Raw genomic sequence first — 20,653 nt, 5'->3', positions numbered from 1 at the left:
GCGATCTGAAATCAGGAAATCACCAAGAACAAAAGCATCCAGGAGATGGATGAAGAGCAGAGATCCCTCTATGAATAAGAGGGACCAGGGGCAAAGACAAACAGCTAGCTGAGTTGGATCTAGCCCTACCTGGTCCCACTCAGCTAAATGCAGGCGGAGCTGTTCCCAGCCACACATACTGTATGTGAAAGTCATGCAGGTTCCTATGTTCTTACATTTACTTCCTTCAACCATCCTCTGCAGCAGAGCCCTCCCCTGCCAGGTCTTCAGTTTTCTTCTCTCTGAAATAAAAGTTACCATCTACCTCCAGGGTGGGCTTCCCACTAAGATGAGCATGGCACTCAAGGCCATTTCAAGGTAGTTACACAAATGAATGTTTAATTTTGAAAATTATGTATTTTCATGTGTATCAGAAAATGTATTGATTCAATTCATGAATTCTTGAATTGCTGACACTGAAACAAGCATTGAAATGTCTACCTCTAAAAAGTAAGTCACTTTCTAAGTAAAATGAGCCAGACTCCAAAAATCAAGGGTCTAATGTTTTTTTCTCATATGCAAAAGGTGGAGTACATGGAGTGGGGAGAGGATGTTGAACATCATAAAGATATAAGGAAGATCAATGGAATAGAAGAAGAAAATAGAGGAGGAGGAGGGATGGGAAAAGGCAGGAAATGCAGAATGAATTTTACAAAATTATGTACATGTATAAATATACCACAGTGAATTCCACCTTTATATTTATCTATAAAGCACCAATCAAAAATAAACAAATGAGCTGGGTGTGGAGGTGCATACCTGTAATCCCAGTGTCTCTGGAGGCTGAGGCTGAAGGGTCATGAATTTGAAGTCAGCCTCAGCAAAAGCAAGGCACTAAGCAACTCAGTGAGACCCTGTCTCTTAATAGAGTACGAAATAGGGCTGGGGACATGGCTCAGTGGTCCAGTGCCCCTGAGTTCAATCCTCGGTACCTCAAAAAAGTTAAAAAAAAAAAAAATGAATGAGTGAAAGGAAGACCAGTAGAGGGGAAGGGAGGAGGGCAAGGAGGTACCAGGAACTGAAATGAGTAAACCAAATTTCATGCTTATATGATTTTTGTCAAAATTAACCCAACTATTATGTATAACTATATGCACTAATAAAAAATTAAATTAAAAAGTGAATCACTTTAAAGGAAAAGATTGGCGGTCTAGGTAGTTAACTCTCATTTCTGTCTTACCCCTACTCCCCCTCTAGGGGTCTCTGTGGAGTCTTTCTAGAGAAGCTGTGAAGTGCATCCCACCCCCATTTCTTGGTCCAAGCTTATATTCCATCACCTTGCAGCAGCTCAGGGCCCTGCCTGACGGGATGGGAGGAAGCCACTGCCTGCATCTGGACTCTGCAGGGTTGCCCATGATGGGGAAGACTACCTGTTGCAGTGGGGAGGCCCTTCTTCATTACAGGGCAGGAGTGGGCACCCTCTTGCAACTGAGGATGAGACCTGAGGATCCCTTCCAGCATGTGGACGTTACCCCATCCTTTGATTCTTACCTTTTCTCCTGAAACGGCTGAAATGGCTGGCTCTGAGGTTTACAGGGACTTGTTGAGCCCTAACCAGCAGACAGCCCAGGACCCCAGTCACCTACTCAGATACCCTCTTATAGCCTTCTTACAGCTTACTCTCCCCAGCTGACCAGCTAGAGAGTCTCCTGACCCTCCACTCGCCTTCTGGCATAGAAAAGTCTGGCCCTTCCCTCTCAGAGCCTCAGTTACCTCATCTATAAATTATCTCTGATCTGTTCCAAGGTGAGGGACTGGCCAGTCTCTGCCATATGCCTGTTTCTCCTGGGACACTTTTTAATAGCCCTTTCTTCACAGTAGCTATTGTGCCATCTTCTAGAAGGAAGGGGGTGGAGATGTCTCTAAGGGATAGGAGAATTTGCCCATGGGCAAGAACACCTGTCACAGACAGGTTAGAGGTTATGCCACCATTGAGACTCCGCCTAATGATAGTCTTTAAAGGTGGGGGTAAGGCTTGGGAGGAGTGAATCTCAACTCTCTCAGACTCTTTATTAGGTCTGAGGCTCTGGACGCCCTGTCCCACACAGCAAGGTCCCACACAGCCCAGAGCAGCACTGGCTGGCCAGGGTTACCCAGCACCAGACTTCCGAGGGCTGGAGCTGGGGCCGCTCCAGAACAGGACTTTAGTCTCCAGGCTCCGATCCCTGCCGGTCTAGCCCCTCCGGATCTACCTCCCCCACCCAGGCTGCTGCGACAGGGAAAGTTTAGAACAAAAGGCAGCGGGGGGCGGGGCCGGGGCTGGGGCGGACTCGAGGGCGGGACAGAGGCTATAAGGGGCGGTGGCCCGGCGCGGCCCAGCAGGCCCAGCAGCCCCGGGGCGGATGGCACGGGCCGCCGGGTACCGAGGCGCGGACCCACGCGCGCTCCTGTTCCCGCTACTGCTGCTGCTGCTGCTTTTGCCGCCGCCGCTGCTGGCCCGGGCCAAGCCGCTGGTGAGTGCCCGTCACCGGCCTGCTGCTCATCCCCAAGGGAAGACCAGGCACGCGATGGGCTCACCGGCAGAGCTGGACTCATGGGGACGCCCTGGGTGGGCTGGCGCAGCCGGTACCTGAAATGCCTTCTGGGTCTCCGTGGGTATAATAATGAGCTTCACGTCCCTAGAGGTATGCAAGTGGAACCTGCGCCGGGATCGCTCAGGCTGGTGGGGCGGGAGTCGGCGCTGGACTCACGCCCCCTCCCAGCTTGGCGACCTGCTCCCAGCCGCAAATGCTGGGGTGTGTGTTGGGAGAGCAGCAAAGGGAGTGGTTACAGGGCCCCCTATTCATTCCAGGGACAAAGCCAGCAGGTCTCAGGCAGTTGTCAGCTTCCAGGTGTGTGGCCACTGAAAGCCGGCCTGCAGGTGTGCAGTGGAAAGAAGATACTGAAAGAGTTGGGGAGGGGAGAGACTTCTCTGGGGAAAATGGAGTGTGAGCCTGGAGAAGATGCCTCCCTCTGGTCACCTGCATGAGGCAGGTTTGGGAGAATTAGAAGTGACAGCGTGGGTGATCTTTCAATGGGGGTCAGAAAGAAAGGGGTACCATGAGAGATTGAGATCCTCAGAGAGTAATGGATGGGGAGAAAAAGGAAAAGTATGAAATATGTGTTTGGGAGAGAAGAAAATCCAGGTAAGAGAACAAAGCTGTGTAAAGAAAGTGGTGGTGGTGGTGTGTGTGTGGGGGGGGGGGGGGACAGGCAGGGCTTAGAGCCAGAGTCTGGACCACTTCAGACCCACAGGGCCCTAGGTATCTGGTGTACTGGCTGGGCAGCTGAGGCATCCAGATAGCTTGGCCAGAGATAAGAGCAGGAGGATGTGACAGGCAGGCATCCTGGGATTTAAGGCTTTGTCCAGCCACACTGGCTTTGCCTGGGCCAGTCTTGCCTGGTTCTGGCTATGAGAGTGGAAGGGCATGGAAAGATGGGGTACAATGGGTAGAGGGTAGATCTGTCTGGAGATCTTGCATCTTCCCCAGCCCTCCTCCGTCCCCTGGGTAGCAACTGAACCTATGGGTTCAAGAATTGGAGAGATTTGAACCATGTGATCCTGAGTCCTCTTCCCCTTCAGAACCTCACCCGCTCCATCTGTAATGGGGAAGGGGGTAGGAGGGGTAATAGTGCCTACTATTGAGGATTAAATGAGGTAATGTCAGGCACACTGAAGCCACTCTTGTCACCTGTAACTGTCACTGTGATGTTTGTGCAGAGGGTAGCATTGGGGTTGGGTGCCAGGTGGAGTCTGAGCTGGATTGTTGTCTATTGCTACTGACATACTTGGAGCATTTGGGGTCACCTCCAATGTGTTTTTCCCTAGGCTGCCTTCAGCAGGGCCAGGAGATTTCTGTAAATATTTATCTATCCCTGTTCCCAGCTTTCAGGGCTGATTAAAGCCCTGCCTGCAACTTAGTGGGACAAAGCTGCCTACCTTCCTAAAACCAGGAGAGAGGTGGGAAGATGGCCCATTAGGCAGAAGCAAAAAGAAGACGATCCTGCCTGTCAAGTGGCTGTGTGCCGTAGGCAGGTTGCTTGGCCTCTGGGACCCTCAGATGGGTCTGATGTTTCAGAGAATGGCCTGATACGCTTTCCTGTCTTCCTCACAGTGTAACACAGTGCTCTCTTCTCGAAATCACCTCTTACTGATAGCAGAAAACATAGCTGTGCTTAATTAAACCAATTAGAAAGCAAACTGGGGTCAAGAGAAGAACACAACTAACCTGGCCTTAACCAGTGGTTTCCTAGTCTGGGGTCCTCCCTTATCTCCCCTCCACCATTTTGTGGATTAGAAGTTGATCAGGCACTGTCCTTGAGTCTCTAAGCTCCACCAGAAGACTGGGTCAGCCAAGAAATTCCTTGAGTGTGTCTGAGGCTGTGGGTTGGTGGCTGTCAGAACAGAGAAGGGTGGGGCAGAGTGAGCCAAGCACCTAGCACAGGGAAGCCCAAAGGAGCTAAGAATGAGGGAATGCACTAGAAGCAGAAATTTCTCAGGTATGTGGGTTTGGGAGATAAGCCAAGAGCTGGGGGTAGGAGTTGGAAGTACTGGAAGGGAGAAGACATGAGTCCCGGTCTGAGACCAGCTCTTGCCTGATTTGCTTTGTGACTCTGAAAAAAAAGACCTTGACCTCTCTGGGCTCTGTTTCATCTTCCAAGAAAAGAGGTAAGGGCTTGTCCCCAAACTCCCCAAGGCTGTAGATAAGGCTGCAGGTGGTCTGTGCCCACCTTATGCTGGATGACAATAGTCCTGGAGGATAGAGAATTTGGGGAGAACAAATTCCCAAGTATGGGAGGGAAGGGCCTCAGAGGCAGAGAACGGGGCCAGATGCTGCAATGGATATTACAGAAGGATGTCACTTAGCTCTTTGGTGCCATCCCCCATTTGAGGGATGGGGAAGGCTAAAAGAAGACAGTGACTTGTTTAGGGTTGTCTGACCATGGTCTTGGTTCCTCATGAGAGAAGGAGTGGAAGGGACAGGGTATATGGGGTATATACATCAATTATTGTCCCTCTCTTCATGGCTAGCTATACCAGGCTTCACTGGGCAGCAGAGGAGAGAGATTTCTAGCATAAACTGAGCTGACAGGCTGAACTCTCGGGTTGTTAGAGGTTCTCAGGGAGGGCCCCCACACCCTGCTAGGCTTGACAGAAAGAATCTGTTTCTCCCCTAGATAGGCCAAATAGGAGCAGGTCCTTGCAGCTAGTCACACAGACCTGGGGTCCACATTTTCAGGGTGAGACCTTGGATTGGTATCATGCCCATCTTAGAGTGGAAGATTCAATGAGCCCATATGCAGAGTGCCTGGGAAATAGCAAGTACTTAATAATTTTCCATTTTTCTGTTACTAGGTGAGGTCAGCCAGGGTTCCTCCTCCAGGGGACAGATGATTCAACCCTCAAGAACAAAGCAGACAGCAAGGGAGGGAAGCCGATTGAGAGCACAGAGGGTCCACTCCCTGCCAGCTATTATCTGAGCAAGCTGCTCCATCTCCTTGTTTGAGAAATGGGGATGATGACAGTGGAGTTGATAAGAGTTCCACCAGGGACTAAGAGCAGGTCAGTGTAGTTATAGGCAGGGTACTGGTCCACCACAGTAATAAGTACTTATTAAAAGTAAGTCCAGAATCAGGCGAGACCTACCACTTTGGCTGTGTTGTACAAGGTAAATAAGTTCAAAACTTAATTACTTATTATTAATTGCTCACATCTAAAGTAGCTCCAAGTACCCCGGATGGTTGAGAAGGGCCTTTTTTTTTGATGGAGTGTCCTTGGGAGTTGAATCCTCAGCTCTGGAATGGGGAGCTTGAAAGGCTGGTACCCTGATCAGAGCTCTGGGTGCCTGGAGTGTGGGAGAGCTGCCAGAGGCTGAGGCTGAAGGCGGAGACTGAGTGGTCAGGCTCCCACCCCAAATATGGCTGTGGGGAGGCTGCAGTTGCTTCAGTCAGACAGGCCCAGACCAGACAGGTGCTGAACGTCTCAGTAAACAACACAGCTTCATCTTCTCCTCCAGCCCAGGAAGTAGACCTGTTTTTTATGCAGTGTTTGGAACCAGGCCCTGACATTTGGCCTGGGACACCAAGGTCTTCATTTAGCCACCATGCCCTTGCTGGGTGACCTTGCAGGGTCTCCCAGCCTCGAGTTTCTGCTTTTCTCATGCATGAGAACTGTGACTTCTGCAATGGGGACTCTCAGAGGGTGAGAGGATGCAGCTCAGGTCAAAATTGCCATCTGTGATCCTGGGGGTTTGACACAGATGGGGCTGGATATCTGGTATCTGGCTGCTTCCACCCTCCCTGCATGAAACGGGTAGGCAGATCACATATCTAGCTCCCACTGTGTGTCTCAACCTGGCAGAGTGTGAGCAAAACCAACTCTGCTAGGAATCAGACGTCAGGGGGGCTGGGAGTATAGCTCAGTGATAAAGCATATGAATGTGAGACCCTGAATTCAATCTCCATCACGCCCAGCAGAAAAAAAAAAAAAAAGGAAATCAGTCCTCAGTTACCAGGTGCCCTTACCAGGTATCCAGGCCTCTGGTAAGTACTCTATATCCATCATCTTATTTCACCTTTAGATCAACCCTGGAGAGGGGATTATCACCCCATTTGTCAGGTAAACAAATAAAGGCCACAGTGCAAGGATGCTGGGAGAGAGAGGAAGGGACATCCTGGGCATCCTGTTATTTGCATAACAGGACAAGGTGTGTGTCTTTGCTCAATTAACACCAGAAGAAAGGGAGATAGTAATCAGTTTGCTGGGTGAGGGAAGAGCATTGGGGGAAGCAGAAGGAGTTTGCCTAATATTTCCTAGAAGCTTTTTGGTTCTATTCCAGGTGTAAATGGAGATTGCAGTTAGGGGCTCCCAGGCTCATGGTCCCCCGAATTTAGTGTGCCCCTATCCAGACTTCACTGACCTGAGCAGGGATTGGTGACAGGCAGCCCAGGGCTCTCCAGGAAGGGAGGATGAGAAAGCTTGATGCCTTGGAATAAGACATCAGGAAACCATACAATCAGCCAGGGCCAAAGGACCCTGCTCTATTCCAACACCCCTCCTAGCCCTCACTCTTCACACTGTGCACAGATGCTGTACACTACTGTGCTGATGAGCCTCACCTTTAGCTATGGGCCATGAGGACCTATGGTCTGACCTGGCTCTTGCATCCTCTTTCTTGCCCAGGATACCTACCACCACCACCACCACCACCACCCTGTGAGAAGAGGGCCGCAGATTCAGCATGCAGCTCTACCTAGTAGCCTGGCACCTACCCTGGCCACCCAGGAGGCCTTCCCACCTGCCAATAGCCCCAGACCTCCTCGCTGTGGTGTGCCTGACCCACCAGATGGGCTGAATGCCCGCAATCGACAGAAGCGCTTTGTGTTGTCTGGAGGACGCTGGGAGAAGACAGACCTCACCTACAGGTAGAGGCCAGAGGCCACCAGAGCAGGACTTTGTGTCCATGTGAGAACCTATCATCCTGCTTCACAAGACACACACCAGGACTAGATCTACATAGTTAACAGATTTGTTTACCCACTGATCCCAGTCATCCTTGGACCAAAACTCTTTGACACCCCAGTTCAGACACACACACAGTCTGATACCCTCCCATTGAACAGGGGTGAGTCATCTGTCATCCCCCCCAAAGAATCTCAGCACATGCCTGGGATGGGTGTTCAGTCTCCCAGGCAGGCTTTACTGGGGCCAGGCCTGAGACTCCATGGTAAATGAGACAGAGTCACAGCCTAGTCCTCCCTGGGAGATGGTTATTCAAATCTACCCTCATAATTTAGGCCTCATACAGGTGGAAAACATGGTGAGCAGGGACAGTAATAGAAGGCTCCTCAATGGGTGATATGGAAGGCCTCTGGGCAGCTGATAGTGGGCTGAGATTTAGCCTGAGAGAGAATGATCTAGTGACATACAGCATTGGAGCTGCTATTCACTATGGGGGAGACCCTGGGCTTTTGAGCCCTGTCTTGGTTCCCAGTTCCCCACCCAGGGAGTACCCAAGGCCTCCACAATCTCAGCTCCAATGCTGGGGATTCTCATTTTTTGTATTATTTCTACCAAACGTAGAAACCTGTATATATCTAAGTACTCACAAACACATACAAAGATGTACCCACATGGCCAGGGAGACCAGTTGGTTGCACCTAAGGCTCAGAGCATACCTGGCTTTCAACCTAGAGTACACCCACCCCATGAGCATCCAGGGGCAACTCTCGGCTCCTCAGGCATCAGGAGCTTCTCTGCCCCAGGCCCAGGCCCAGGCCCCTCCACCTCCCCCCAGGATCCTCCGGTTCCCATGGCAGCTGGTACGGGAGCAGGTACGGCAGACTGTGGCGGAGGCCCTACAGGTATGGAGTGAGGTGACGCCACTTACCTTCACTGAGGTTCATGAGGGCCATGCTGACATCATGATTGACTTCACCAGGTGAGTGTGCAGCATAGGACCCCTGAGGGGAAAAACCCTATTTCCAGCAGCCACTGACTCTATCCCCACCCACCCACAGGTACTGGCATGGGGACAACTTGCCATTCGATGGGCCTGGAGGTATCCTGGCCCATGCCTTCTTCCCCAAAACTCACCGAGAAGGGGATGTCCACTTCGACTATGATGAGACCTGGACTATTGGGGACAACCAGGGTATGGGCTGGAGACCTGTTTTCCAGATGGAGCAAATGGAGACCAGAGAGAATGGGCACCTACCATGGACCCAAGCTCAGGTCCAGAGCTTTGGTAACTGGTGATTGAAGGTGGGGGATTACTAATCTACCTCCCTTTTCCAGGCACTGACCTGCTACAAGTGGCAGCTCATGAATTTGGCCATGTGCTGGGGCTGCAACACACAACAGCAGCTAAAGCCCTTATGTCCCCTTTCTACACCTTCCGCTACCCACTGAGCCTCAGCCCAGATGACCGTAGGGGCATCCAGCACCTATATGGCCAGCCCCGGCGGGCCCCCACCTCCCAGGCCTCAGCTCTAGGTCCCCGGCCTGGGATAGACACCAATGAGATTGCACCAGTGGAGGTGAGACTCAGGAGGGTGGAAAGTCAGGAGTGAGACCCCGCTAGCCTCTGAAGCTCCAGTATGACCTCTTTTCTGATCCCTCTATTTCGCCCCAGCCGGAAGTTCCACCTGATGCCTGTGAGGCCTCCTTTGATGCAGTCTCCACCATCCGGGGAGAGCTTTTTTTCTTTAAGGCAGGCTTTGTGTGGAGGCTGCGCAGTGGCCGACTGCAGCCTGGGTACCCTGCGTTGGCTTCTCGCCACTGGCAGGGACTACCAAGCCCTGTGGATGCTGCCTTTGAGGATGCTCAGGGCCACATTTGGTTCTTCCAAGGTGAGTATGGATTGGGAGTCAGCTCAAGTGACCTCCTATCATCAGGAATGTCATGACCAAGGGTAGCAACAGACAGTTCCCCAGAGACATAATTGGTAGGGAGATGATGCCCAGAAGACTCAGGGCCAAGAGATAAGCATGGATCTTCATCAAGCATAGCTGGGAGGCTCCCAAAGAAGGTAGCAATTGAGATCAGAATAGCATTGAAAGTTATTGCACATGCACGTTGGTGCACTTGACCCTCAAAGTGACCCTATGAGGTGGAATTCTAGGGATGGGGCCTCTGGAACGCTTACATGATGAAGTGACTCACTTGAGAGCACAGCTTGAAAAAGGCAGAGGAAGAATTTGATCCAGGTCTGGTGACTCTGAAGCCCATGCTTTCAGCTTTCAACTAGCAGAGATGAGAGCTTGGAGCATTCCAGGTGGCAGGATTTCATAAAAGCACAGAATGGGAAACTCCATGTGGGTTCCTAGACAGCCAGGACCTGCTGTGACAGGGCTGGGTCCCAGGGAGTGGTCAACAGGCATTTGTGACAGGCAATTAAATTCTGGGGGATACAGCAGGAACCCAGGTAGCCCTCTGCTGAGTAGAATAACCTTCCCCATGTGCTCTTTTAAAGACTCGTCACTGCCCTACTTATCTCAGCTGGGTTCCAACATCCCTCTGAGGCTGGGAATGCTGAGCAGACATAATTGGCTCACATATTTTATGGAAAAGGAAACTTGAGTCTGGGAGAGTCTGTGGTGGTGACCTAGAAGGTACACAGTGGTTGGGCGTGGTCACAGTAGCTTGATAGCTCCTTGCAGCCTTCCCTCTCTGCAGGTGCTCAGTACTGGGTATATGACGGTGAGAAGCCTGTCCTGGGTCCTGCACCCCTCTCAGAGCTGGGCCTGGTGGGGTCCTCAATCCACGCTGCCTTGGTCTGGGGTCCTGAGAAGAACAAGATCTACTTCTTCCGAGGTGGGGACTACTGGCGTTTCCATCCCAACATTCGGCGTGTGGACAGTCCTGTGCCACGTCGGGCCACTGATTGGCGAGGGGTGCCTTCTGAGATTGATGCTGCCTTCCAGGATGCTGATGGTGTGTTGTGGTAGGATAGCTGGTGGGAGGTGGGTGCAGCAGTTGCATCCCCCATCTGGTGGCAGTTAAACCTCGTCACACCCACTTCAAGAGGCCCAGCTCTTTATAACAGGTCCTCTGACTCCCCACATCTTACCCCCTCCTGGTGGCCAGCCATTGATAGACCTTGTGTTGCAAACGAAGAGACTGAGTACCAGAGCGGTGCAAGGACTTGCCCAGATCCTTTGGTCACAGTTGGTAAACAAGGGTAGAGGATTTAGCCCAGTGATAGAGCACTTACCTGTGGTAAGCAAGTCCTAGGTTTGATCCCCAACACTGCAAAATGAATGAATGAATGATCACTGTACACTGAGGACTAAGAATGCTCTAAGCATAACACCAAGCTCCTTCAGTGTCTCTTCCAATGCTCAGATGAGCCCTCTCATGTAACACCTCTTATGAACCCACTTTTCAGAGAGGCTCATGCAATGAGGTCCCTAACCAGGGCCACTCAGACAGTGTAGAGCTAGCACTCCAATCCTACCACTGGGAAACTTTCAGTAGAGGACTAGAGCCAGTTTGGAACTCAAAAATCTAGTACTATCTCACTTGACTGCCCTCTCTTTGCTTCTTTGTTCCCCCACTTTGGGACCCAGTGGGAGAGCTGTTGGGTTGGCCTCAGGCTCTGGGACTCCAGCATGTCTCTGTGTAGTCTGGTTGGCAGGTGTGGAAGTAAGATGACCAGGTAAGTGAGAGGAGAAGGACATGTAGGAATTGGGTTCTAAGACTCCTTGCACCTATCAGGCTGGACTAGACTCTTGTGTAGCTGGAAGCATTCCCTGGAGAGAAATGAATATTCTGAAACTGAAAGACTGGCTCTGGAACCTTCAGGTTTCAAGGAACTTAACAGTATCCAAGGCCTGTCTTCTCCAAGCCCGTACTTGGGCACAGCCTGACAGGCAGGCACAGGGCCCTCTATCCACTTTCCCAGGCCTGATCTTCTTTTCTCTTCAGGCTATGCCTACTTCCTGCGCGGTCGACTCTACTGGAAGTTTGATCCTGTGAAGGTGAAGGCTTTGGATGGCTTCCCCCGTCTAGTGGGCCCTGACTTCTTCAGCTGTGCTGAGACTGTCAACACTTTCCGCTGAAGCCCTCAGGGGCTCTGATTCCTGCCAGACCAACACCACTTATATCAGGATATAGACCCACAGCCATCTTTGTGTCTCAGGGCACCAGAATGGGACAGAGCTATGTTTACTCAGGGGGGTGGGATGCGGGTCATGGTCACCTGCCAGCAACTGTCTCAGACTGGGCAAGGAGGCATTACTTAAAAGTGAGGGAGATCTTGGGGCTGGCCTTGGTCAAACCTGGCTGCCCAGTGTTTTCATCTCTGCCCCTCAGGGTAGGACCTTGGCAGAGATGGGGGGGAACTACAGCATCCTCACTCTATGCCTTCCTGTCAGGCTATGCTCAAGCATGGGAGATGCCTGCAGGATTCTGGTACTGGAACTGGGGGATGCTAGGAGCTCTGTGGCTTTCTACCCTGGTCAACCAACTGGGCCTTGGGGCAAGACCTTTTCCTGAGAAGTCAGCTCTGGGTAGATGCTTGGATCTGGATGCATTCTCGTTGATGAGTCAAGAGATCTGTTCTCCAGGATGCAGGCTAAAAGGTCCAGTCAGCTGGGAAGGGGGCTGCTTCCTCCTGGAGACCAGGAGCCTTAGAGGCCCCAACATACCTCAATTCTATCCCTGGCCGGGTGGTTCTGAAGCCCTCATCCAAATACTGGTATCCTCCAAAGCCATGTAAATGTGTGTACAGTGTACAAAGGTTTTTTGTTTGTTTGTTTCTTTTCTTTTTTTTTTTTTTTTTACTAAGGACTGTCATTAAACAGGATTGTTTTCTAATTACCAGCCTGCTCTCTTTGTGACAGTGTTTCTTTGGGTTGGCCTTGTCTTAGGAGTCAGAATTGAAACCCCTTCCCCCAAGCCTCCTATCCTTGGGGCTGGGCACAATGCTCAGGGCTCCTTCTGCTCCATTCCTCCATCATTTTTGGAAGAACACCTGCAGTGGCTTCTTAACTAGTTCCCTGCTTCCCCACTGACCCCTGCAGTTCAAGCTCCAAACTGGCAGTCCTTTTATCTAATGCCACAACCCACTCCTATTCTAAAATACTTTGGCTCCCACTGCTGTGAAAACACAGAACAAAACGTATTATCATGGCCTTTCCCAGTTTTCCTGCATCTCCTTTCACTGTTTTCCAGTCCCACTTGTCTTCCTCATAGTAGTATCTATTACAGCTGCAATTTTATTAGACTGAACTGTATAAAATCGTCACTAGTGGGCTGTTTTTGACTTCATGGCATTACTGCTGTATGGTTGCTGTGACACTCTCTTAATGTTGCCCCCACTCCCTTTAGGCTATAAGTGCTACAGGACAGAGCCCCAGGGCAGGGCTGCACTTGTTGTAAGAACAAAGCACAGAGCAAAGGAGGGAATGGAGGTGTACCCACCCCTTTCCAACTTTCATCTAATGCACCAGCCAAACCAAATAACACCTGGGTCTTTGAATACTGCCAAACTCTAAAGCCTTTGCCCAACCCAGCCCCCACCCATTGTTGCCATTCTGCCCATCCCCGAAGCCAAAGGAACAACTGTGGGTATGAACTGGGATATCTATTCCTATAATCCTTCTTATCTGCTTAGCTGCACTGTGTTTCTGGATGCGGAAACCGAGGTTCTGGCCTGGGGTCACAAAACATGAGGGCCTCTCAGGTTTCCAGATGTAGCTCTGTCTTCCTCCGGGTCTTCAGGCCTCACTTCCTTTCTTCACCCCTGGGCTGAATGCCAGTCCTGGCTGTGAGACTGGGAAAGCCACCGCCTGACTCAGGCCCTCAGTGGCTATTTCCGTCCGTGAGAAGCCTTCTTCGGCACAAGACTTGGGAAACATCCTAGAATGGAAAAGAAACTGGTCGTGGTTCCTTTAAGGGTTTTGCGGGAACGCGCCTGATCTTTTGTTTGGGCGGCGGCGCGCGCGTCAGCGTCAACGCCCGCGCTTGCGCACTAAGGGAGGCCTGGTCGTCTTCTGTGGTGGCAGCTTAGGAGCCCGGTGGTGGCGCGAGCGCCTGCCCGGCCCTCCCTTCCCCTCCTGGCCCCGGTTCCTCTCGGTTCGGCGCGCCCCGGCCCCACCCCAGCCTATCTGATCCTTCACATCTCGGCTTCGGCCCCTCGCCTCCGCCGCCGCAATGATGATGATGGCACTGAGCAAGACCTTTGGGCAGAAGCCCGTCAAGTTCCAGCTGGAGGACGACGGCGAATTCTACATGATCGGCTCTGAGGTAGCCCGCGTCGCGTTCTTGCCCTCCCCGGCCCCGGTCCCGCGGGAGCCCCGGGGCGGGTCTGTGCGCCGGGAGCGCGCGTCTCCATTCATCGCGGCGGCGGCGGCGGGCGGGCGGGCGCGTGCTTGGGGCTGCGGGGCGTGGTCTGGTGGGCGTGGCCGGGCCGGCCCCTACTTGATCTGGGTTTACTTACCCATTTCAGTCGTCTCGGACGCTATCTGCTGCCAGGGCTTAAGATACCACCGGACTTGCACTAAGTTGGTACAGCTCCAGCCCGACGCAAAGGAATGGGATCTTATGTTACCCCTTGTGGCTCCTGGGGGCGGAGTGGCTGCACTACTGCCTTTGAACCTTCTGAGATGTTGGAAACCTCAGGGGCACTCCCTCCCGTTGCTCCAGGGGAGGTCCTGAAATCTCGGGTGGTGAACCTGAGACTTAGAAAAGGCCCATCCCCTTTGTCTTCATTTCCTCTGAGGTGGGTGGTGGAGGTGTTTTGGCCTTTGTTTATCTGAAGAAACTGGTTGAGAGAAGGATGTTTGCTTTGGGGTGGATAAGGCCCCAGTGCTTGGAATTGGATCTTTCAGCAATTGAAGCAATTGATACGTTGGTTATCTGTGAACTGATCCTGAATTATTACAAGGGAAAAATCTTAAGGATTCTTTAATCCTTAACTAGAAGTGGCAGGGCTTTGTTGAATCAGCTGGACGACTGACTTTAGGAAAACCCTACAAATGGCCCATCAGTCTGGGTTTGTACTGAGTATATACATATTTTTTGCAGGTAGCCCTGTTCTTTTAGTTCTCACAGCAGTCTTCAGCTATTTGATTTTCCTTTAAAAAAAATTAAAATGGGGGCCTCCCCATGTTGCTCTGTTTGGCCTAGAGCTCAATATCCTTCTGCCTCAGCCATCACAATAGCTAGGATTAGATATGCAGTACCATGCCCACCTCTTTATATCCTTTTTTGTTTTTAAATTGTAGATAAAAAATTCATATGAGCAAATATCAAGCAGTAGAGTCTCTTGTGTAAGGAGGTAAGTGCCAACTCTGGAGAGCTAAAGTCATTACAGAATGCCGAGGATTACCTCTCCTTGCAGTGGTTTTCAGTATCATACACCAACATTTCATTCATGTTGTTAATTTTTTATTTTTTTGACAATTGAACAGTGTGATGAATGAAGCCTCATACTGGTCACGCCAAGGTTTTTAGGACACCCCCATGATTCCTGTTGTTGCTGTATCAAGTTATTGTTGTCTCATCAGAACTTTAGTGTTTCCACTTTTCATCAGTTTTTTAATAAAACAAAAAGATCAGGATGCAATAAACTTTACATGTTGTCACTTTAAATGCTGTTGTTCCAGGAAGAATGTTCTGAGGACATGGAGTCATGTCTGTCCATCTCCCACGGCTTAGAATGGTCCTCAGCAGGGAGTAGGTATCTGTATAAATGCAGGGTGTAAAAGGCAGTTGAGGAGTTTCAGTGTGTGATATTGGGCAGGTTGTTTTAAAGAAACCTATACCTGATCTAATGAATGAAAAAGGAATCTGGCCTGGACTCTGAGAGGATGGTACCTTTTTTGGGTATCAGGCGGTTTACTCTCTTGGACCCAGCTTAACAGTCACCAGGTCTTTGGAGTTGAGGGAAGGGTTTAGGTAATAGCACTATTTTCCAGTAGATCCTGCAATATTAGTCCTTCACCTTGGAAAACAGGCATTATATTCAGAGTGGTAGGCTGGCCAGAGCAATACAGATAGTGCCTCCGTGTGACATTGTGGAGCTGTCATCAAAGAGTATCTGCAGTCACTATGAGTATGTGTCACTGTTTTCCCACCTTCTATAGGCAGCTAGATATACCAAGCCAGAAGCATAGAGCTAAGAGAACTCTAAGAAATCTCAAGTCCAGCATCTTCATTTTATATGTAAGGATCCTGATCCAGAGACGGCAAAGCCTGGTTCAGGGCAAAGCCAGGAAGGCAAACCTCAGTATCTTAAGTTTTGAAGGGACCTTGGAAGGTGTGTAGGGTCTGAGAATCCTGCAGAACTTTCATGGCAATCATGGTAGCCAGTATTGTCAACATATTTTCAAAAATCTAATGGAAACTATACTTTTACCCTTGGATGGTAACAATATGCATGCCAGATAGCAACAAGATGTCTGTGTTCTCTGTCTGGCACTGAGGGACTCACTGTGTCTTTGTCTTTCTCTTATGATGTTTAGGAGCCTTGGTAGTTGATCTTCCCTTTATGAAACATGGAGATATGCACTTTTACTAAATAAATATATACTATTCTGGGTAGAGAGAATGGGAGAAATATAGAAGTGCACCTTTGTAGGGCAAGTTCAGAGTTGCTAAGCATATAATTCTAGGATGCAGTTGAAACTAGCACCTGGTACCCCATCTGTGGCTGTCTTCTAAAATGTGACTCTGAAGCAACTGTTTCTGAAAAGTTGAGACTATGGGGTATCTTTATACAAACTTTAGGACTAGCTTTCTTTTCATGAAAAAAGTTACTTTCTATATAGTACAAACTGAAGCTATTGTTTGGGGAAGTAATGATTTATGTGGCAGCCTGGTGATTGTCAATAAGTGATTTTTAACTCTTTGGAAAATTCTTTTGGTATCCTCAGTTTGGGCTTTGTTACTAAACAAAGCAACCCAGGCCATGGGGAAATTACCATGCATCTGTCTAAAATTAAAAGACTTTTCAGTGTTTATTACATCATAAAAATATCAAAGTCTGCTTCTTAAGATAAAAGAAGGTCAAAGAAGCTTTGCGTTTATGGAAAGTGCCAGAGATCCTTATTCTAAAATCAAATCACCATGAGCTTCTTGCTAAACTCTGGGGTCTTCTTACTAAGCTCTGGGGGCCTCCCTTGTAGACATCTGGTCAGACCCTTCGGAACTTGATTCTGTTGTCAGAATGCGCAGATGCAGGCCAGATGTACACTGCTGTTGAACCCTTGATGTCAGCAGAATGTGTTTTATTGCTGCTGAAAGCCTGGCGCCTGGGGTCCACCTGAAGGCCTGTTTGTTGGACACTCAATCCAACAGATCATCTGCATACCAGGACCCTCCCCTTCTACATGGAGATGTGACCCTCATAATGAGCCTTCTTGCTTTACCTCATAGGTGGGAAACTACCTCCGTATGTTCCGAGGTTCTCTATACAAGAGATACCCCTCACTCTGGAGGCGACTAGCCACTGTGGAAGAGAGGAAGAAAATAGTTGCATCGTCACATGGTAAAAAAACAAAACCTAACACTAAGGGTGCGTCTTCACGAGGGTTTGTAAACCTGTTTCAAAACCACTCGCTTATGTCATGAAGATAAAACGTTTTCACTCCAGTGTCTTCACTGCAGCCTTGACCTTAGCCAAACAGGAGCATCCCAGGGGCAGGGCTGCCCTGTAAGCACACATGCAGCTCAGGTGAGAGTGCAGCTCAGAGAGCTATTGGTTATCCATTGTCAGGTATTTTCAGCTGGGCCAGTGGGGGGTTGAGGACCAGGGCTGGGACAGTAGCAGGTGCTGTGAAGACATGTTGGTCTCAAAACGTTTTAGGAATGCTGCGATGCTCTGTCATCTGCCGTGGGCGTATTGCCATAGTCATCCTCCATGCAGCCCTAGTGGCGGGTGGTGGCCCCAGCCCCCACTCCCCTCTGAGGCTTTCACTGCTTGCCTCCCAGAACACATCCATCCCATAGCACTTCATTCCCCCAACAGCCAGTGTGCTAAGCTCATGTGCATGTCCCTGCTCAATGTGGCCTGCCATGTGCCTATTGCTTACTAGGTGAGCTGCCTGACACTAGTGAAAGTAGCATGCTTCAGGCCATGGCAGCTCTGTGTAGGGCAAATATGCTCTTTAGCCATTCTGAGGGCTCCATTGGAAGTCATATCCACAGGGACACTGGATGCAGTGTGCCATGTGACAAAACTGCTTCCCGTTTGGCAATGGTGCCTTGTAGAGAGCTGCCCTGAGTCTGAGTATGTGCGTGTGTGTGTGTCCACATGTGAAAGGCGTGTGTGTGTGTGTGTGTGTGTGTGTGTGTGTGTGTGTTGGCTTTGCAGTCTGTCTTGTTTGGTTGCATCTGTAAGTACTGCTGTGGTTTTGCCCACTGTGGGCAAACTCAGGATTCTTTTAACGCAGGAGCCGGAGCTGCTTTATATTTGCTGTTATAACATTTCCACTCATTTGCTTAAAATGGTTTTTCCTCTGTGTTCCTTCTGCCCCAAGTGGAGCATCAGTCACTAATGCAGTGACTTCCTAGCTTTGCTTTTCCCTCAGCAAGTCCCTGGTGAAATCTTGGTGATGCTTCTGCCTTGTGCTTTGGACATACCTTCTCTATAACCAATTGATTCCAGGAGAAACCAGACTGGGCCCGCATACAGGTAGCAGCTCTTGACCAAGGTTCCCTGGAAGAGCTAGAGGTCAAGTTGCCTAGAATCTCTCCTGTTTTCCAGATAGCATGACAACACTTGCTTGGGGACAGAAATTTCTGGTGTGAAGCAGCTCTTCTCAACTCTCTGGGCTCTTGTTTTAAAAGAAAAGTGTTCTTCATCTTTCACTCCATCTCCCCACCTTGCTTTGTTTTGTGAATTATGGTGGTGTCAGACCTCTTCCCACTGGGGTGTTATTCTGGAGCCTTCCTGAGTCCCTGAGCTGTATTGTAGCCCTTAGTGCTGCAGCTGCCCCAAGTGCTTCCTTTGTCCCTGAGCTAGTGCTCTGGAGAAAATTAGTCTAAATCCCAATGGAGGCTTTACTCAGTATGACTTCTAAAAAAAGCCCTCCATCCAGATTACCCGTTTGGAAGAGGCCAGTGTTCAGCAGTAGTAAGTTTGACACTTTGCTTTTCCCACCTCCTGCATGTGAGGACCTTGATGTGCTGTCTCCAATTGGCTGGCTGCTGTTTACTGCCACTGCCAGCAGGGTGACCACAATGGTGTCTTTCCACTTACAGATCATGGATATACCACTCTGGCCACCAGTGTGACTCTGTTAAAAGCCTCAGAGGTGGAAGAGATCCTGGATGGCAATGATGAAAAGTACAAGGCTGTGTCAATCAGCACAGAGCCCCCCACGTACCTCAGGTAATGTACTCCTGACCCAGGTGTACTCCAGGGATACCTGCAGGGATTCTTCTCATACTCAAGAACAGGTTGGGGTGGAGTTGAACTGAAATGTCTTTCACCACTTTATCCACTGAGCATACAATTGTCTAAGTTTCTTCTTTGTCTCTGGATTTCCTAAGAAGCATAGGCTAAATCTTGAGTTCTGGAGAGTGGTCAGGAGTGCCTTGAACATGGGATTCATTTGTCAGAAAAACAGTGGCTCAGATAAACTCACAAAGAAACAATATATTTGAATGTTTAAAAAGTTAGAATCTTTTCAGAGACAATTAAAAAGGCTGTGTAATTAGAAATTTTGTATGTTGTATTTAGTCTATACATCCAGATTTATTTAAAAAAATTTTTTTTGGTGGTGATGCTGGGATTGAAACCAAGGCCTTTGAGCACATGTTCTACCATTGAACTCCCAACCTCCAATAGATAAATACAGGATGGTTCAGACCTGGAAATACAAGAGGTACACAAACACTGGAAGACTGTTTGTCCTCATGTTTAATATTATTTTTTTGAGTGCTGAGAATTGAATCCAGGCCTTTGTTCAGGCTAAGCACATGCTCTCAGTTATACCTTCATACATTCACTGTAATTTAAAAAATTCAAATAAAAAAAAAACACAAAGAATTGGGGCAGGTTTGATAGAGCTGGCCACACTTTCATTCTGGAGATAGCTCTAAAGATAAGTATAATCTTTTTATAAAGTGTTAAAACATCAAACTTTTTTTTTTTTTTTTTTTTTTTTTTTTTTTTTTTTTTGCTGGTTCATTAGTTTCTCCCTGGGAGTTGTCCTAGGGAAATAGTTTAAAAGAATAAAATGAATACATAAACCCATTGTATGTACAGAGATGTTTTTTGAAGAGTAATGAATAATAATGGAGACTATGGAGCCTTTCAGTGTCCAGCCTTAGGAAGGCCAGGTATTAGAAACTGCAGCCACTTGAATGGACTAGAACGTGACCTTTCCGAGTCATGATTAAATAGACTCTTCAACCATCTTAGAAGTGGCTCACTTGAGTGAGACATGCAGAATACAAGATTGTACCTACTTATTTTATGCTTTCTTCTCTCAAGAAAAAATGTGCTTATATACACAAAAGCAAAGAACACTAGGGGGAAAAGGATTATTGTTCAGAATTGTATGGTTGTGGAAAATCATTTCTTTGTAGATTTTCTCTCAACTCTGCTATTGAATTGTTTTTGATTCTCCCCAAGAAAAGTGGCATGCATCCAGTCTGGCTAGTTTTGTAGACGTGTGCTCGGCAGATTCTTATTCCCTCAAGGGATGTGGTAGGAACATAAAGATGGCTAGACTTTACCAGGAAGTCATAGAAGGAAATTATGTACATATGGACAGCACTTTTAAGTTTGCACATGTCAGCTGGAAACCTTTTATGGAGTGTAAACAGAGTCTTGATGATCATGTCATCTGAGGACCAGCTGAGTGAGTAGAATCCTCTTAGCCTGGAGGTCAAGATAAACAGGGGTAAGAGATGTCAGAGGTTCAAGGGAATCAGCTTTGACTGGCTCCACACTATTCGGTCAGCCTGACAAGGGGCCTGTCAGCCTCCCTACCCCATCACTGGACAGTTTGGCAGAGGCGGAATGCCCCCTCCTGGGGCCTCTGGGAAGATCTTGCATGAGGAGCAAGGTAGGAGTTCATGACTTAGATTCTTGCATTCTGTGTATGACTAAGTCTGTTTTTTATATTTGTTATGTCTGTGATGTGTAACATCATTTGCATTGTCTAGTTAAGCTGACTG

The 20,653-nt window shown here is 49.1% G+C and overlaps 2 protein-coding genes across 4 annotated transcripts in view; both read left to right on the top strand.

Annotated features, from left to right (window-relative positions):
• The first annotated feature begins 2,361 nt into the window (after positions 1-2,361).
• Mmp11 (matrix metallopeptidase 11) lies at positions 2,362-12,247 on the top strand. 2 transcript variants are annotated; one of them, XM_026381246.2, is made up of 8 exons: positions 2,362-2,492; positions 7,202-7,443; positions 8,316-8,459; positions 8,539-8,672; positions 8,816-9,057; positions 9,153-9,369; positions 10,196-10,453; positions 11,447-12,247. In XM_026381246.2, the coding sequence occupies exons 1-8, from the start codon at positions 2,382-2,384 to the stop codon at positions 11,578-11,580; spliced, it is 1,482 nt and encodes a 493-aa protein (XP_026237031.1). In that variant the 5' UTR covers positions 2,362-2,381; the 3' UTR covers positions 11,581-12,247. The 2 variants fall into 2 exon arrangements, with proteins under 2 accessions (XP_026237031.1, XP_026237030.1); XM_026381245.2 differs by lacking the exon at positions 2,362-2,492 and having other exon boundaries at positions 7,357-8,459.
• Positions 12,248-13,501: 1,254 nt separating this feature from the next.
• Smarcb1 (SWI/SNF related BAF chromatin remodeling complex subunit B1) overlaps positions 13,502-20,653 on the top strand; it is a 32,322-nt gene continuing 25,170 nt past the window's right edge. The window contains exons 1-3 of one of the 2 annotated variants that reach the window (XM_026381244.2): positions 13,502-13,768; positions 16,901-17,012; positions 18,728-18,857. In XM_026381244.2, coding sequence (XP_026237029.1) covers positions 13,676-13,768; positions 16,901-17,012; positions 18,728-18,857 — 335 coding nt within the window. In that variant the 5' untranslated portion in view covers positions 13,502-13,675. Of the gene's footprint in view, positions 13,769-16,900; positions 17,040-18,727; positions 18,858-20,653 lie in introns of both variants that reach the window. The other variant, XM_026381243.2, reaches the window with a different exon arrangement.

This window comes from Urocitellus parryii, chromosome 3 (assembly GCF_045843805.1).
Source record: "Urocitellus parryii isolate mUroPar1 chromosome 3, mUroPar1.hap1, whole genome shotgun sequence".
NCBI lineage: Eukaryota > Metazoa > Chordata > Mammalia > Rodentia > Sciuridae > Urocitellus > Urocitellus parryii.
The sequence above is the reverse complement of the archived record's forward strand: the minus strand, read 5'-3'. Positions and strand labels throughout refer to the sequence as shown.